Source organism: Cheilinus undulatus, linkage group 4 (assembly GCF_018320785.1).
Source record: "Cheilinus undulatus linkage group 4, ASM1832078v1, whole genome shotgun sequence".
Taxonomy (NCBI): domain Eukaryota; kingdom Metazoa; phylum Chordata; class Actinopteri; order Labriformes; family Labridae; genus Cheilinus; species Cheilinus undulatus.
The window spans coordinates 44034379-44054043 of record NC_054868.1 but is presented as its reverse complement, the minus strand read 5'-3'; the positions used below and the strand labels follow the sequence as shown (position 1 = coordinate 44054043).

Here is a 19665-nt window from a genome sequence, read left to right as displayed (position 1 = left end):
TGAAATAGGAGTAACGAGGCTATTTTTAAAATGTAAGGGGTAGAAAGTACAGATAATTGCTTGAAAATGTAAGGAGTAGAAGTAAAAAGTAGGCTGAAAAATAATTACTCCAGAAAAGTAAAGATACCCAAAATTTCTACTTAAGTAAGGTAAGGAAGTATTCGTACTTAGTCGACACCTCTGTTTTCAGCACACTGTAGTTTAGCTACTGCAGCCTCTCCCTGCAGCCACAGTGATGTGAAATACTGTAAGTCATACTGTAAGACAAGCCAAAAGTCACCTGCATCTTGTGAAATCAACCGTTCACTATTTCAATGTTTACTTATTTACGTTCCTTCTTTCACAGTTAAGTTCATTTCATAATCTTCAGTCATCTGTATTTGTTTTTTTTACAAAATAAAAGCATGTCTGCACCTAAAAGGAAGTCAATTACTCTTAGTTTAAGACCAAACAAAACAATAAAATGAAACAAAATGTGACAAAAAGGAGATTATTTGCAATTAGTTGCAGAAGTTATGAGATGAATTACAACTGAAAATCTCAACCTTTTGACAGCCCTACTAAACAATATTTAAAGTGTAATTTTGCACACAGACTTGGCCTATGCATTACAAAATATAGCATGTTCACTCAGTGCTCAAGTCTCCACGTGGACATCACTTGTGTTCTGCCCAGGACTTTCTTACATTTAACTACTATATAATGTAATGTTATGGGTTTCTGCCTGCTCTTATGCTACCATTGTAGGCATCACCATCGTTCTTTAAGGGGTCACAGGCTGAAAAGCTTCAGACCTTCTGTTTTAGTATACATTTGTATTCGAGTACCTTTTAGTTTTTATTTTAACACATTAGCTTAATTGCACCAGCAGCTACTTACACTTGAGAGCAAAATGTATCGACTCTGCAAGACTTTTCATATTTCTAGATGTTATCGAGAGAACAATGCAAAGTCAAAACAAATGTGAAACAAAGATGTGCCGCCTGCATGTTCTCACGAATTCATCCAGAATTATGGAGTGGGTCTGACTTCATTATTGTGGCATTATAATCTTGATGGTAGCCTCCTCCACCTCCTCTCTGCTCTCTTACAAAGGAAAAACACTAAAACACAAAATGACAAATAAAGCAAGTGGGTAAACGCTTAAGCATGCAATTAATTGTGGACCAGATAGCATTCACTGTGCATCTCTATGGAAGCCCTAAAAGGACATACCATGTTGGCTTCAATATAAGACAGGTTGTATTACAGTCTAGGTCTAGACTTTAAAAAGACCAAAATACTTTCACAATAGATGGTCGTTGACCAAGGTAAGCTGTCACTCACAGATGCAGTGCCAAGGGGAGACATGAGGACACTGAGTTAACAAAAACTGAGCCAGGGTTATGATGCAAATGTAAAGATAATCATTATCAATGCAGAATTTTATTTATATAACGTGCATATTCCACTCGGACCAGCGTCCTGCCTGTGCCACAATTTTGCTCGCACCCTCATCCACTTAGTCTATCTCTGAGGTAAACTGGGATGAGAGCACAATTCTCACAAGTCTACCAGGAATTAGGAGAATAACATACTAATCCAGTGCTATGTAGGCTTGGATGTTATGCTGTTTAACTGCATCCTGTTTGGATGTAATGTAGATATAGGGATGGGCAGTCTGTCCCTGGTGTTTATTTTGATGACCAGATGCTCTGTGCTGCTTCCTGTCTGTCTTTCAGTTTGGATTGATCCGCTCTGCTCAGACTGATGTCTACTGGCAGCCGGCTCATCTGAAAATAGTCTCGCCAGCGCCGGAGACAGATGACAGTGCATACTGGAAAACAAAAGTTGACAAGAAAGGGCAAAATGTGTTCCTGAGTGTGTGGCCTGAGAGAAGGCTGGACAAACAGGTTATGTGGAAATTACAGGTAAGGTTTCCAGGTAAAATCTGCACCTACTTTCTAACCTGACACACCAGACTGAGTGTTGCTTTTATCCATTGGATGGGATGCATTTTACATCCATCTGGGCAATGGCTCATAGTCAGTGTTTGGGAGGGGTAAAACCTTGCAAGGAAATCTCAGTGGATGGACGCACAGATGGTTGAGGGTTTAAGGCGCTACCCATGCGGGCAGCCCGGGTTTGAATCCAGCCTGTGGTCCTTTACCACATGTCTCTTCCCTATTTCTGAGTCTATCCCCTGTCCTTCCTCTCTCCGGTAAAGGCATGAAAAGGCCCAAAATAAATCTTTAAAAAAAAAAAAAAGAAAAGAAAAAAAAAATTCAGCAGATTATTGAACGAATGTTTTGTCAGTTATTCCAAACCAATCAGAGCAACAAAAATTAAACAAAGTAGGCATGTGCAGCCCAAGGGAGTAAAGAACAAATGCAAGCTTAACAGGCAGCACACATTGTTAACTATCAGTGGAGGCAGTTGGTGATCAAACTCTTGCCAAAGCCAGATTGAAGAAGTCTTCAGGCAAGAAATTGTATTAAAAACTACCAGTAACTACATCTACCACTACACACTATCATTCTAAAAAGTATTCATCTCTGATGTTTTACTGTTTTAGTGATTTTATAAGTCAATCATTTGACAAAATACTTTACAAAACCCTTTAAAAAATACTTCTTGAGTGAGAAAAGGTTTCCATAAAGTTATGTCAATTCGATAAAAATGTGTCATGTAAAATAAGTGACTGTACAAATATTCACCCCCTTCAGTGACTGAACTCATTCTAGAGGTAGTCTCACATTTGTGGAAATGGGGATCACCTGAGTGCAGTGAAGGTGTGTCAAGTGATAGTAGTATAAAGACACCTGTGTCTTGTAGGTTAAGTCACTGGTTAATCAGTATTCTTGGCTACCACTGCACCATGAAGCCAAAAGAACACTCTAAGCAACTCAGAGAAAAGTATAAGTCAGGAGATGATACAAAAATGATCCAAGGCACTGAGTATACCCCAGAGTTCAGTTAAATCTGGGTTCTTCACCAGTCAAAGCTTTGTGGGAGGGTGGCAGGGAAACCACTGTTAAAGAAAACTCATGGAATATGGACTTCTGTTCGCCAAAATGTGAGTTGGAGATTCAATGGTCAAGTGAAAGAAAGTTCTTCAGTCTGATGAAACCAAAATGGAGCCTTTTGTCCATCAGACAAGACGCTAGCTTTAAGACTGCACATCACCACAAAAAAAAACATCCCCACTGTGAAGCACAGCGGTGGCAGCATCATGCTGTGGGGATGCTTCTCGGCAGGCATCCCTGAAAGGCTTGTAGAGAGGTAGAGGGTAAAATGATTGCAGCAAAATACAGAAACGATCTTTTTCAGTCTGCAAGAGAACTAGAGAAGATTTATTAGGGTTTGATTTTTGTCAAATAGCCAAATTATATTCACCATCATTTGATTTTGATTTAGAAAATCAAAATAAGGGTTAAACATCAAAGGAGGTGAATACTTTTTAAAGGCACTGTACATTCAAACTAATCACTTCACTGGCCACTGTTGTTTACAGGTTTGCAGTACAACTAGACCACATCTGTAGCTCGTTCTCTTCAAATGACACTAGTTGGTCCATTTATTCTCAGGCTGGCCACAAATGTTTCAGAAGGAAGCTTTACAAGATAGAGGCGCCTCATGACAGACATGGAATCAGGCCAACCTATCAGCTTTGCAAGGTTCGACTTTCTGTCCCATGGCTAATACTTTGTTAAACAGAAAGATATGTCTGATAATGGATGCATGCATGGAATGTGGCACCACAGCTACGTGATACTGATACTAAAACAGGTATGAAACAGTTTCACTTTTTACATTTTCAAGTAAATTATATCCTTTATAAATACAAGATTCCCTTTTAACATGCATTTATAAATAAAACTGACCTGAAAAGGGTGACAGGGTATGTGAGCAATGATCTTGCTGTTTTGTTGCATCCCAAGTACTGATGCAAAGTCCTCCAAATGAGCAGTGAGGATTCAAGACCAGGCTGTGACTCCTTTCCTTTGTAGTCCCAAATCTCCACCTTTCCTACTCTATTTACTGTCCTTTCAAAATAAAGGCAAAAAAAGCTAAAATGTCAATTTTATCAGTTTTCAGGTCTTCCCAAATTCACACATTTTACTCTGATTTCCTGCAATAAGTAAAGTCTGGTTGTTTGCTGAAGACATTGTCTTTTTTATCTCTTTATCTTTGTAAAAAAAAAAAAAGCAGGGTTTTCTCTGATATCTAGTTAAAGAGCTTTAAAGAATATATCTCAAACCTCATTTAAGTCAAAGACAAAAAAAGTCAGAAAAAAGTAATCATCAAAAATCCTCTACAGAGAGGCATCAAATCAAACAATGCCTACAAGCTCTGACACTGTCATTGTTGTACTCTTCAAGTATTTAAACTGTGAATTTAAAAGCCTTTGTATTGAATGGTGTGTTGCAGAGAATTAACATTGTCTATCAAACATTGTCTTGGGAACATAAGCTTCTACTCCTTCCTTAAGTGGGTGTTTTTCAACACTTCCTCTTCCATTTTAACTAAAAATATATTTAAAAAGGCCAAAACATTCAATAGAGGAACTGATGCTATTCAAAAAATAATAAGTACAATAAGATAAAAGCGTGATTTGGTTTCAGTTTCTCCAGCTGCACATGGACATCTTGTGGAGAAACGGTTTAACTGCACATACATTCACACTCTGATGCCATGGAAACTGTAGTGTGACTTCCCATAATGACACTGAATCATGATCAGTTAGAATAAAGCATTTTCACAGGTTTTATTAACAGAGCACGGGTAGTGTTGTGGCGTTTCCTCCCATCTTTCAGGCCGTGGAGCTGGACGTCTGTGTTCCTTTCCTCTGTCTGTGAATGAAGTAGGCGGCTGCAGTTACAGCAAAGAGCCCATAAGTTACCAACACGCACTGCAAGAGAGAGGAGAGTCAGATTTCTTTGACTTAAGACAACTAAATATAGAACTAAAACAGTTCACATCTAATGCAGTAAAAGCATGCAGAAGTGTGTATATTTTACATTTCGGCGCCCCTGCAGCGTGTAGCTATTAAAGTATTTCCTATAACCCGTCAGGTCTGCAGAAGCTGGAGCCTCAATACCAAACAGCTGCTTCTGAAATACAAAATACACCACACATATACACACCAGTTAGAGGCCAGAAGATTTTCTCATAAAAGAAAAACAAGCAAACGCATGATTTTAATACGCATTTAAAGACACAAAATGAGTTACATGGAACTAGAACGCAGCAAAAAAAAAAGAACCACATGTGAAAACGAAAGAAACAACAGTTAACCACAAAACCAGAAGTGACAATTTAAAAAAACAGATGGTGTGAGATTCAGTACGAGTTGAGCAATGTAATTTAATATTTATCATCATTACCATCAACTACAGTCGTATGAGGGCCAGCTTTTTTCTTGATGGACCTTTTGGGGGCTAGACTTTCAAAGGAACTTTATAAACATTTTAGTCTAATTAACAAATCATTGTACATAGATTTCTATTTCCATTGAACTGCCTGCAATATTTAGGGGAATCTAGACACAACATGATGTTGCCCCAGACTCCATCCACTCCCAAGAAAGCCAGATGGAAAACTCCTCAAAATTTAAACACAAGTTTATTTGCTGACGCAGAGCAAAGATATATAACAGAAGGTTTCCCCAAGTAACACAGAATTTCTAAGTACAAAAACTAGATACCGAACTTGTGTTTTCAAATCTCAGTAAATGCAAAATGGTAACACAGTCGAAGCAGCCCACAATCTAAATTCAACCAAAAGGTCTGCTGCTACAGCATTGTTAAGCAACTAAACTCTGATGACAAAACTCTGAAACTTTAACAATTAAAGTTGGTATCTCCAGGGCTGAATGTCTAAGTCTAAAAAAGTAACGCAGCAAAGTTTGGGCTGCTACCACTAACTGGTCACACATATACAACACACACAAGGCTACAAATCACAAGTTTCTTTGTTGGCATTGGCTGGAGTACAGAGAGAGAGCAGGCTGCAGCAGCAGGTATTTGTAAGCTCTCTGGAGTAACTCAGGTGGCGGCAATCCCTGCAGCAGCCAATCAGCCTCAGCACCAGGACCTAATCACAGTCACTCATTCACACCTCACACAGACACATTCACTGAGGGAGCCACACTCACTGACATCCACACCCACTCACACACAGCAGAAGAGGAGGCAAAGCTGCATTCACAATAAACACAACCAAACATATGACCCAGGGTCATTACACACTATATTGCCAAAAGTAATTGCTCACATTCCTTGAGTCACATATGAACTTAAGTGACGTCCCATTCTTAATCCAGGGTTTAATATGATGTTGGTCCACCCTTTGCGAACAAGTAGCGGCAAGAGCTGGTGCAGTTATGGAGGAAGAGATTAGCATGGATGCTGCTAAAGTGCCAGTTTTATCAGAACTTGACAACATTTCTTTGTTAAAAGAAGAACAAAAAAAAAGCAGTGAGTTGTTTTCCTATTCCTATTTCCTACTGAAGCTTTCCCAGATGGAGGTGTGAAACAAATCCATCTGGCGTGTCAGGTTAGTATTCAGATGCAACTCAACCTGAAGCTACTGATTCTGCAAGTTTATACACATTTTACCTCAAAGCACAATGATATGATCACGCAATCATCCTTGCTTCTAACGGTTGTGCTGTTTGTGCAAGAAAAAGATTTATTGTACACTTTCTCTTCGAGGAGGCAGTGACACTCTCTGACCTGCTTTCACCTCTATCAAGTAGAGCCATTCAGAGTCATAATGAAAGTGAAACATTAAATGGATTCCAGAGAGTTCTATTATTGCCGAAATGAGATGCAAAACACCAAGAATCCAGTGACGAGAAATAGAGCAATTTCTGTGAAGCCTTTGTGGCAGCCGAGACCAAAACACCAATTAAAGGAGCTTTTTGCATGTTCAAACAGCCTGTTTTGTTGGCTGGCATGACGAGGCAGAACTAGGATTACTAAATGTTTCACGGCCATGCAAGTCACATTGAACACGGCTGTTGAATTAGATTTAACTGAATTATTCATCAGCTGGAACTCTAGCTAATCATCTGGACCGGCTGGCAGTGCAAAGCTCATTCTGCACAGACTCTGCGGACCGTTTCTGCCATGAGAGTTGGACTGTGTGATAAAAGCTTAAGGCAGTAATTCCATATTTGAGGTTTTCTCTTTTAATGCATATGCTGAGATTATTAACAAAACTGCTAAATTCTCCAATGCAAGCTTCTACAGAAAGCCTGAAGGAAAAATGTATGATGCAGAACACATTTTCATATTTGCCTCAGTCTTGTCACAAAATAATGGATGTGTTTAGAGGAGAAGCTTTCATTCAAATTAGCTTGGTCTTCAAATAATGTATTTAAATGTTTTGGCTAATAGTCACTTTCCTGCAGAGAGTTGAATAAGAATATTGATTTTGTTTTCATTTCAGTAGTTAGTAATGAAACTAACATTAGCTTTGTTGCAACCAGAACTTAGTTAGTTCTGTTTAACTGCCTACTAATCCAAATATCTGCAACCTCAATCAAGTTCAGTCGCCCCAAGATGTATGCCTCTGAGTTTGGCACTATTTCAAAATGTGAGCTTCGGCTACCAGCTACATGCTCTTCCGCTCCAGCGTATCTGAACAGCTGTTCTGTCAAAGACAACAACAAGTAGCTGAGCTAAAGCAAAGCTAAATTTAACAATTTTGACATGAGTGGCAATGATGTGCCCTTTACTGTGGATACAGGGAGATGCTTTTATGAGCCGGAGTACACAGAGGAATAACTCCTGAAAATGGAGACTCAGCTGGAAGACAGAGAGGGGAGAAACTTAAGTGGAGACTGGTTGGCAGAAGAGATCTCATACTTCTTGGTGGTGTAGGTGTGAGCCCATGAACATGGAGAGCTTCTGTTGTCATGATTGGGACTTCACCGGCTCACAGACGCATGCAGCCTACATCACTCCCCATCCAGAGTTGCTGCCTTACTGAGCGTTGGTGTTTTATGGACATTCTTCAACTTTCTGAGGATAACTGGAGGAACCAACCCTGATCAGAAGAGGTGAATGGGAATTTGTCAAGGCAAGATTGTGGCTTGTGCTTTATTCTTAATTCTTCAAATGGCTCATAATTAGAAAAGCAATTTTTTTTGTGTGAAGCTATTTTTAGGAAGCTATTAGCCTGCACACCAAAAACTAGTGTGTTAAATATTTCAGAGTTGATTTAAACTCCAAAGAGTTATTTTAACTCAGTGTTGGAGTTATTTAAAAGTGGTGATGCATTCAGTGTTAGTCCAACTCAGTAGAGACTAAATTAATGTAAGCTCCGCCCACTGCCTTTACCCAACATGCCCTTGGGCATAGCATGTTTTTGATATGTTTGATGTTATCTGTTGTAAAGTGATCACTTCTGGGATTCTTTTGCTCATGTTTATGGTGAAGGCTATTTCTGATGTTAGGCGATTTTGCACCACAAGTGAAGTTATCCACCGAGTTAGTAAATTCCTGCAGAACTAGATGAGTTGAAGTCAGGAGTGATGTTCCGATCTGTAATCAAGGATGCTCCTGAACTTTGCACTTGTTCCATACGTCATCTTTGCCGTTGGCCATCTAACTATGGCACAAGTGTTCAACACAAGAAGCCAATCTTAAAGAATTTATGAGTGTAAAATTAAATTAAGTTGTAAATACTTTGAATTTACACCCATGTGGAAGGAAATGAATAACACATTATTGTGTAAAAAGTCAACTTTAATGTGTAAACTGTGAATGATAAAAATAGAGATAACATATTAACACTTTACAAAGAGTACAGTTAACTCAGAACCTGTGAGAACTTTATCATCTCAGGAGTTAACAATGAAAATTTTGCTGTGTATCTTAGCATTACAAATGGGTAGACAGAGAGCTAAGGCAGTACAACTAAATTTCATAAAGAGGCCTGTAAACTAAAAATTATGTTTTTTCTTGTTCGTATAAATACAATGTAAAAGTAATTTTTATTTCTGCAAAGTTTACCTTTGCATAAGACTGCCCTGTTTCTAATTTGATAACTGAATCAAGCAAACCTTGTCATGGCTTTGATTGCATATTTGAAGAGGAGTAGCTGCACATTTAGGGAAGTTAGTGTGTTATTTCATTTTGTGGCGTAAGATGAGATGATTAACATCACTGTCATGTCTGAACAAACAAATATGAAACCCTGCATGAAGACTGGAAACAAGAGGAAACAAGAAGTCTGGCTCCACCAAATGGTAGCAAATCTGACCACAATCACACCATAAGCTTTACTGTGCTAGATCTTGGTTGATATGTGGACACATTGAGCAAAGTGGGACAACAAAAACAAGACATCTTGGGCAATGCTATGCTTCCAATTTTGGGGACATTTGAGGAAGGCCCTTTTCTATTTCAACATGACTGTGGCCCAGAGCAAAAAGCAAGGACTATAAAGACATGGTTTAATGAGTTTGGTGTGGAAGAACTTGACACAGAGTCCTGACCTCAACCCCATCGAGCACCTTTGGGATGAAATGGAACAGGGATTATGAGCCAGGTCTTCTTATCAATCATCAATGCCTGACCTCATAAATGCTCTGCTGAATTAATGGGCATAAATTCCCACAGAAACACTCTAAAATCTGTGGAAAGCCTTCCAAGAAGAGTGGAAGCTGCAAAAGGAGAGCCAACACCATATCAAAGTACATTTATTTGATGTATTTGATACAATGTCAATGCAGTCCCTGAGGCTGCTGCTCGTGAAGGAGCACAAAAGAAATTGGGGTTCTGGTGCCTTGCCCAAGGGCACTTTGCAGTGCTCGGGAATTGAAATGGTTCCTCTCCAACTACCAGACCAACTCCCATACTAGGTCTGACCAGAACTTGAACCTGAAAACGTCCAGTTCCAAACCTAACTCCTCAAAAACTGAGCTACTGTGTTCTAGTGAACTACATTACAAATCTTCTTGAAAATCCAGTGAAACAAATGTATTAATCTCCATCTTTTTCTAGCGTCTTAATTGAAATGCATCACATTTTATTAAATTAAGTATTCATCTGAAGGCTTAGTTTGCAGAGCATGGGGGGGGGGGGGGGGGGGGGTGCAGAATATAAGGATTCACATGAAAGAGAAATTATTCCCATTGTAAACATTAGACTATGTATGAAATGTGCCCAAGGCTTCAGCAGAGTGCTGATGAAGCTGCTCTGCTTAGTAATTCTGATTTATTCTAAAAATGGCACTGGCAGAGGAAAAGCCTTACACATACTGAGCTATGCCATGAAAGCTTACAGCTGAATGGAGAATGATGGGACTGAAGCTGGGGATTGAAAACGTTTACAAACAGGAGCAGCTGTACTCTTGTTGATAGTATTAAGATTAAATCATAAAAGGCAATTTTCATTGAAAGTCCATGTCCCACTTTATTAAACTGCATGGTTGAAAGTGGCGATTTAGCAGCAGCTACAGAGTAGAGTCTTTCTAAAGGGCACTTTTGAAGGAAAATAAATCTGTATTCTTGGACCATACACATGAATGCATAGGTTTTTTAGTCATATGGTGAGAGTACACCATATGACCAGAAACACCATATCTTTATACCTGCACAAAACAATTATATTCCCAGATCTTTTTCACCCCACCCCTTATCCTGGATTAAGCCTGGTCCAGGTTACAGCATTGAGTTTACACCATAGTGGCCTACGTCATTATGAATACAACATACACAATATTGCCAAAAGTATTCACTCACCCATCCAAATAATGGAAATCAGGTGTTCCAATCACTTCCATGGCCACAGGTGTATAAAATCAAGCACCTAGGCATGCAGACTGTTTCTAAAAACATTTATGAAAGAATGACTCGCTCTCAGGAGCTCAGTGAATTCCAGCATGGTACTGTGACAGGATGCCACCTGTGCAACAAGTTCAGTCGTGAAACTTCCTTGCTCCTAAATATTCCACAGTCAATTGTCAGTGGTATTATAGCAAAGTGGAAGCGATTGGGAACGACAGCAACTCAGCCACGAAGTGTGAGGCCATGTAAAATGACGGAGCGGGGTCAGCTGATGCTGAAGCGCATAGTGTGCAGAGGTCGCCAACTTTCTGCACATTCAATCGCTACAGACCTCCAAACTTCATGTGGCCTTCAGATTAGCTCAAGAACAGTGGAGACGTGTTCTCTGGAGTGGCAAATCGCGCTTCTCCATCTGGCAAGCTGATGGATGAGTCTGGGTTTGGCCGTTGCCAGGAGAACGGTACTTGTCTGACTGCATAGTGTCAAGTGTAAAGTTTGGTGGAGGGTGGATTATGGTGTGGGGTTGTTTTTCGGGAGCTGGGCTTGGCCACTTAGTTCCAGTGAAAGGAACTCTGAATGCTTCAACATACCAAGAGATTTTGGACAATTCCATGCTCCCAACTTTGTGGGAACCGTTTGGGGATGGCCCCTTCCTGTTCCAACATGACTGTGCACCAGTGCACAAAGCAAGGTCCATAAAGACATGGATGTGAGAATTTGATGTGGATGAACTTGACTGGCCTGCACAGAGTCCTGACCTTAACCTGACAGAACACCTTTGGGATGAATTAGAGCAGAGACTGAGAGCCAGGCCTTCTCGTCCAACATCAGTGTGTGACCTCACAAATGCGCTTCTGAGAGAATGGTCAAACACACTCCTAAACCTTGTGGAAAGCCTTCCCAGAAGAGTTGAAGCTGTTATAGCTGCAAAGGGTGGACCGACGTCATATTAAACCCTATGGATTAAGAATGGGATGTTCATATGCGAGTCAAGGCAGGTGAGCAAATACTTTTGGCAATATACTGTATTTGTGCATTAGTGTTTGGAATTTGGGGTGTCCCATCACATTGAAAGAATGGTCTTAAGTAGGGATGAATGATATTGTATTTTTGCCAATACCAGATATGCTGATCTCTATAGATTCATTTTAGCCAATACCGATATTTAAATATGTTTTATATAACTAAAAATGCAGTCCTTTGAACGCAATTCAAGGTTTGAGGATGAAAAAAGAAACTAAGTTTTTAATGTGTGTCTTAAAACACACATTCAAATTTAAAGAACAAGGATAATTAAAAAAAAAGATCTCAACTTACATAGGTCTGTTGGTCAAGCCTAAAACTCCACAAATTTATTAGTATTTTTTGCCAGATTTTACAGTTGATATATGCTGATATTCACAGCCAAAATATCGGATCTAAATATCAGCAGAAATTTGATATCAGCCGATACCAATATCACAAGGGTACATCTTAAAGAGGAACTTCACATTAAAATGGTTTTATATCCACTCTGAATACATAATTGCACTGAGGGTAGCAGGGTTACTCTAATTATTATTTAATTATAGTAGCTTAGCATAGTTGGTTGAACGTGCGCCCACATGGAGAAGCTATAGTCCTTGATTCACTGTCCTTAGGTTTAATTAGCCTTTGGTGCGTGTCTTCCCCATTCTATCTCCTCATATTTCCTATCTCTCATCAGCTGTCCTATCATGATAAAGGCAAAAATTCCCCAAAAAATAATCTTTAGGTGTCATTGTTGATTTGGGGTTGATTTGAAAAAAAAAAAAAGCTATCAATACCTTTGACTTGCATTAAATTTGGTTTCTGTCGATATCATTTTTTTTTCTCACTTGAATTCACCTTGGCTCCTAAAGAGCAAGATGGATTGTGGGCAGCCTGGCCAAAAGCATACTTACTCTTGTACTAAGAAACCTTGGTTCTCAACTGGTGGGTCAGGACCAAAAGGTGGGTTGTGAAGCCATTTTCAGTGGGTCACAGATGGCTGCCGGGTGAAAAAGTATGTGGCAAAAAGTCTTTTATATGCTTTTATTTTTAAAGATACATTTTTATCTCTTTTTTTTCATCAAATCTTTTGCTGTAGTTCAAGTTCAAACTCACCCATTTTTATTAGAAATACTTGGTTATGATTGAAAAATTAAAGAAATGTGGGTCACAATTTATGGATAAGGAGATGTAGGTGGGTCCTGACGCTAGACCAGTTGGGAACAACTGCTTTAAAGCAAGGTTTCACAAACTTTTTTCCTGGCAACACACTTTTTAGAAAGGAAACGCCATCATGGCCCAGCAACTATGTTTTCTGTACTTTATTACTCATCACCTAACTGTTGTGCCATCCTTGGCTGGTTGGTTGACCTGACGGCTTGGATATCAGTAAGTCTGGACTCAATCTGGTCCTGACCTGGCTTTTCTAATTTTATGAGTCTGGAAGGGGACACCTCACCTCTGTCATAAAGGCTTTCTTTGCATGCTTGGCCCCTTTTGGCCTTCAGTGGCTGTCTCATCTGGATTAATGCATTTCTTTATAATGAGCCAAGCATCAATAACGTTGACTTTAGCACTTTTGCCGTGCAGTGGCAGGCAGAGCCTAGTATTTGTTTTATTATGGTGGGGAGGGTGAGTGGTTGTAATGTGCCCCATAAAGTATGGCTGTAAAGAAATTTGGCGATCTGAAAAACAAACAAACAAAAAAAAATAAAAAATAAAAAAAAAATACAGTGACCCACCCATGGGTCCTGACCCAGACTTTGGCAATGGGTGCTTTTGAGAGCTTGCTGAATTAAAAAACCAAAGACTAATGCCATAAGAAAGAAATATGGCAGATTTCAAACTATGTGGCTGTAAACTGTACAAAAAAGCTTCAGTTATGTACCTCTTTGTGATTTAAAAGGTTTAGTTTGGCATAGTGTGGCCCTTTGAAGCTCACTTATAAAATATGATAGCTTTTCTACGTTTAAGCTTCTAGAAATTTAAGTTTAAAGAGAGATACATTAATTTTTTACATTCTCCTCAGTACTTTAACTGGTCCAAATGTGTTTATAACAATGAAAAAATAACCAGAACAGATGTTCTATATTTCCAAAGACAGTACTAAGTGTTTAAGTAAATCATGTTTCTACTACAGTGTAGAATTTGAGCGTCTTTTATTTTTCTTTCTAGGTCAGGCGGCTTGTTTTACTTCAGATAATTATATCTGTTATCTTCTTCCTTGAACTGCTGGAGGTCGGTCACCTTTTATCTTATCTTCTAAGTGAATAAATTGAAGTCACAAAAAAAACTCCATGTGGTCTACTAAACCTGCAGCATCATCAGAGAACAAAAAGTAGAGATAAAGAGGTGTGTCATGATTTTATTATGAATAAACAGCCGAGAAAACAAAATGCACTGATGGTAACAAAATAAGAACCAGGAGAATACCCTTAATTATTTGTCTTTTTCACATCTTACTTCCTGTATCAAAACGGACACATGTAAAGTCTTCTACCTCTGCAGAATAGATCAAACAATCCTGCTCTTACCTTCACCTCTGTGATGAGATGGCCGAAGCTGGTCAGAGGGATCCTCGTTTTAACAGGAGACGTCGGCATAACTGCAGACAGTTTAATATGAAATATCACGTTACGTCGTGTCTCTTATCACACACGTTTGCGCCACATTCTTAGGTTTCATTCAAATGAACATTTAAAGAGAAAAGTCCTACTTACTGCTCTGTTTGCTAGGGAAAGGCAGGAGGACGCTTACACAAGGTTTTCAAAGTCTTCCGGGTGCAATGACGTAAGCACCGTCCATCCAATCGTGTGGTTCTCTGGATAACGCTGACCAATAGCATGCTGGGTGAAAGGCGGGCCTTATAGATAGTTACGCAAACGACATGTTCACATGTTGCCATGTCTTTGTTGAACCACAAGAGAGCGCTAGATGAACGTTTATAGTAAATATACTGAACATACTGTACTGTACACCTGCAGCTTGAATTCAGTATTGTCCGCTCTCTTTTAAACAGCAGTCTGCAGGGGAGGAGGAGCACAGAGGGGACAGAAATAGACTGAGTAAACCAGCAGCCCCACTTTCACACTAATGCGATGCACTTTTTGTGTTTTACTTAGATTCTGGTCTTGGTCCCTCTACAAGCAAAGGTGTTCATATGTAATAATACTATAAATGCCATTTTTATCTACTGTATTCAAGTATTTTACTTTTCACTTTTGTTGAATATTGCTGATTATTTTGTCCTCTATTGGGAGCTCTTGTTATAACTAAATTTACCATAACAGGAGATCAATACAGGTGTCTCTCATCTAATCATATCTTAATTTCCTGCATATTTCTATTGATTGACGTTATTGATATATATTTTTTAATTAGCTTAGATTTTAAGAAAAAGACAATAAATAACAACCAGTTACATTTTTTTTTTTGTGTTGTACTTTCCTATTATTTGGTTTAAATAAAATTATCATTTTAGATTTACAATAGTCCTTTATCTGTATAATCATTTCCCTTTTTTAACATTCAAAATACATTTAAATTTCTATTCAGATTGTCTTGTCAATCTGACTGGCTGGTAAAGGGGAAGGGAAAACAAACACAAAAAAACAAACAAAAAAATGCATTACCTTAGTTAGACAGCTATAATCATAACAGTTTTTGTGTTGCAGGTGACTGCTTTACCAAGTAGCTACACCGCCTCTTCAATTTGAAATGGTACTTTCCACTAATCTAGGTCAAAAGCTTTTTGTTAATTGGGAACAGTGCACATTTGGGCATGTTAATCCTTTATCCTGACAGTAAATGCTTAATCAGAGGAAGCACCACTAGATCAGGATGAAGTAGAGGCTGAACCTTTGGATGGTTTGTTGTTCAGGTCAGCAAATATGGATGAATGACGGTAAGGGAGGGAGCTGGACTGAAAACATAAAGTGAAGATTGTCTGCAGGAGACTGTCTGTACTTCACTCCCCAAGACGCCAGGGCTACTTCTAAATGAAGAACATGAAGAAATACAATCAACTCAACTAAAAATAAAAACATTTGTCCAAAATGCACTTAAAAAATTAAAATTAAAACATGTATAAAAATATATGGTTTACTTTACATAAAAAATTGTAGTAAAAACTGGTCATTTAACTCAGAGTGGAAGTTTGTAGTTTGCAAAACAACCATTTAGAAATAGTTTGATGCAACTAAAGACAACACCCTAAAGAGTTTTCTTTAGTGTAGCTGTGGGGATCTTGTAATTACTTAACTATAAGAAAGTATTTCATAATTAAGGCAACTTACATTTCTGCCAGACTTTGTTCCTTGTCTTTATTTCTGCATCATTTTGCTGATATTTTTTGCCTTTTATCAGAAAGGACAGGACAGTGGATAGATATTCAAGAAAAAAACCACAGGTCAGATTCAGACCTGCCCAGCTCACTTGGAGGACTAGCTACCATACATGGGGCTTCATTTAACCAACCTTGCATAGCAGATGAATTGTCCAGACTCCATGTCTGTCATCAGGCAGATCCATCTTACAGAGCTCCGTTATGAAATGTTTGTGGCCAGTCTGAAACATTACCAGAGGTGGAAAAAGTACCAGACTGTTATACTCAAGTAAAAGTACAGTTACTTTGGTTAAAATTTACTTAAGTAGAAGTAAAAGTACTGGTCTATAAATCTTCTCAAGCACAAGTAAAAAGTAAGTCATTTAAAATTTACTCAAAGTACTGAGTAGCTACTTTTGATACCCAAGGGGCTTTCATATGACCTGTCCTTAATGTGCAAAAACAAGAAACTAGGGCTGCAAGCAGCACTGAAGGGCCCTGTCACCTCAGCACGTAAAGAGAGTTTTTTGTAGGTCTGGTTATGATCCCTATGAAGATCAAAAATAATAAGCCTGGGTTGAAAGGTGTGTGAAGACAGAGTGTTTAAAGGTGTTCTAAAGGACAAAATCAAAATTTAGGGGAGGAAATGATCAGTTAGCAGAAGGGGGTGCTGTGACATAGTGATGATTCAGAGTCAATGTGTGATCATCCCTGTTAAGACTGACGATGACTGACATAGGCACTGTGGAGTTACATAGAATCAAATTAGTTGTCACACATCAGAAAATATGGATGAAAGGTTTTCCAACTTCAGGCCCAGTTTACAGCCCTATGGTGACAGCTCACAGTTCACACAACTGTAGACCTTGTTCAGAATAAGCACGAAAAATGTGATTTTGATTTGATTTCTTTATTTTGATCATGTAAATGACAACTTTAAAATAGTTAAAAAATAGAAATAAGTGAACATCAAGAAATGAAAACAAAACAGAAAGTTGCATCTGCAAATTCTTAAAACCCCTGAAGCCCTAGCGGGACCAAATTTGGTCCTGCTCACCTTGATCCAAACAAACTCGCTCTGTGCACTCAATTTTTGCACAAACGTAGTCATGTTACACATCAAATTAAACAGAAGAAGCTCAGCTACAAGCCAAAATAAAACTTTTTTAACCCACACCACATCCAACTCAAAAAGAACTCAAATAAATGACCACGTGTTAAAGTGGCTGTAGCTACGTAGTCAGACACTTCCGCCCCCTATGGGATGGTCCCTGCTACTACAGACACAAACGTGGTCTCATTTGAAAGCCCAGCCTCTACTGAACATTCTAGTCATGTTCGTGCAGTTTGCATTTGTTTCAACAGTTTCTTTAGTTTTCTGCACTTTATTTTGTGTTGTTTGTTTGTGCCAGTGAAAATAAATCTGCTCCTCTTGGTGTCAAACTTTAGTTCCTTGTTAGGCTTCCTTTGAAAGTGAACTATATGGAGGTCTGGGTGATGTGAGAGGGAAAAAAAGAATTCCATGATGCAGTGACCACCTATAATGGCATATGAGTAAAAAATAGTTTGATACCTGAGATTTTTCAAATGGCAGAGATTGTGCCAAATTATGCCTAAATGGCACAAGAGGGGATTTCGCCTGGATATTTTTTTTTTTACTAAAATCCCTCTTATTTTGTCCTGATAACCCTCTAGTGGCATGAAAGTTGAAAGAGGTATCATCAAAATGTGCTGCTTTGGCCAACTGGAGATTTTTGGACTTCAACTGCATTACTTCTATGGGATATGTATGCTAAAATTGCAAGAAAAATTAGGCGAAAATGAAATTTTTCATTTGCCAACTTGACTCTCTCTGATCCAGTAACATACATACACATACTTACACTTCTGAACAAATTTCACAAGTGCCCTCTTCATTGTTGTAGCTTGATCATTCAAACAGACTTTGTTGTTACAGAGTTTTACTTGTTTAAATTGGACTGTAAATTTCGAGCAGTAGCCTAATAAAAGAAGATCGGGCTTAACAGCTGTTATACTGGAGTGTTTTTTCAACAACAGACTTCACAAACATGTTTTGGGGACCCGTGAGACCAATATTAACTTGTATTAAAGGGGTAAAATATGTGACCTTTAAAAGAATAGATTCGATTTCTTTAGTTTTGCTGTTGACAATGTGATTCTTCCAGTTCCTTGTTAATTCTGGCTCCTTAGACGGGTAAGTTGCATTTTGTGATGAAAAATCTCCTGTTTTTTTCAAACGATCAAACATAATATCACTCACTGATAATAATCCAAAGTCTGTTTCTGCAGTGCACTGTACCTTATTGAGTGACGCCTTCCCCGCGGCAGTGTTTACTGGTATTTAAAGCAGTGATGTAACAATAACAAATCCTCTCACTGATTTATAAAAGTCCAAAAATGAAAACAAATGCTCACCATTCCTCTGCCATAAATTAATCATCTTTATTTATTAAATGGCATTTTACAACACGGTAATCCACCAGTCATTGTTTAATCTATCTGTAGGGATTTACCTGTTATCTGCTGAGCAAGGAGACATTCTGAAGCTTTTTGAGGGACTTAGACCATGCTGATGAGGCCAGGGATCCTTTCCAGGGTCTTTTTTTTAGATAATCCAACACTATTTTAATGCTCTTTATTCATACTTGGCTCCTGATTTGCATTAAGAGCTAAAAAGGCCCCGGCTATTGCCCACCTTTGCCTAATGGTAAAACAGCCTGAGGTCACACACCCATGTTTACAAATCACAGCAGCCATTACTGAGGAAGGTTTAGATTTCTAAGGAGTGCTCCTTTTCCTTCCAAATCTTCCCTGAAAGCTTTTGTGAGAGCTCTTAAAAAAAAAAATCTTGGCTCAGAACTTCTGGGAGGACTCATAGAGGTGAGATTGAGTCCTTTATGAAAAAGGCCCGTGGGTCAAACAGCAGTTCTTATTTTCATTACGTGATTCACAGGCAGCAGAAACTCTCGCAGGCAGGCTTAGAGTTTAAAAAGCCTGTTTGTCCTCAGAGTCTACAGGCCGATGAATAAACCAAAAGGAAAAACTGTTTTGCTGGAAATCACACCCACTTTCCAGTGAAATTATTGCACAGGCATGAAAACTGGCCGAGCTCCAAAACATCCCAAACTTTTTTTCTTCTTCTTCCCACAGAAGACGGTCCGTGTTCACAGCTGAACTGCACGCTCACCTCAGAGCCTGCAGCGATGAAGAGGAAGAGAGCGTTTAGAGCCAATGGAGGATTTTCAATGGATTAAGGTTCACATTCAAACAACCATTTCACTCCAACACTACAACATGCAAAACTCTGCAGCCATGCAATGATCTTATGACTCTTTATGGTTGCATCTTTGGTATATTGTTGAGGTGGTCGTTGCTCTCTCCATCTCAGGTCCTTCCTTCATTTAAACCATCAGCTTTCAGGCAAAACCACATTTGAGAAGCACTGCAAGATTTTTAATTTTCTAACAGTCATTTCTCGTCAACATTTACCTGTTTTTAGGCGTCATTTATAGCTGGCTAGATTGCTCCTCCT

At 38.8% G+C, this 19665-nt stretch overlaps 1 protein-coding gene across 1 annotated transcript; it reads right to left on the bottom strand.

The window, feature by feature from the left end:
• Positions 1–4728: 4728 nt before the first annotated feature.
• On the bottom strand, positions 4729–14602 carry LOC121508641 (ATP synthase membrane subunit K, mitochondrial-like). Its single transcript, XM_041785629.1, has 4 exons — positions 14509–14602; positions 14323–14393; positions 5001–5093; positions 4729–4891 (listed from the first exon to the last, which is right to left on the bottom strand). The coding sequence occupies exons 2-4, from the start codon at positions 14389–14391 to the stop codon at positions 4793–4795; spliced, it is 261 nt and encodes an 86-aa protein (XP_041641563.1). The 5' UTR covers positions 14392–14393; positions 14509–14602; the 3' UTR covers positions 4729–4792.
• Between the last annotated feature and the right edge of the window lie 5063 nt (positions 14603–19665).

What these genes read in the sequence shown, in the direction of transcription:
- LOC121508641 (XM_041785629.1), bottom strand. Translation starts at nt 14,391, where the DNA reads ATGCCGACGTCTCCTGTTAAAACGAGGATCCCTCTGACCAGCTTCGGC. An exon ending in ATCTCATCACAGAGGTGAAG is followed by an intron (nt 5,094 to 14,322) that starts GTAAGAGCAGGA and finishes TTTGTATTTCAG; the next exon opens with AAGCAGCTGTTTGGTATTGA. An exon ending in CGCTGCAGGGGCGCCGAAAT is followed by an intron (nt 4,892 to 5,000) that starts GTAAAATATACA and finishes TCTCTCTTGCAG; the next exon opens with TGCGTGTTGGTAACTTATGG.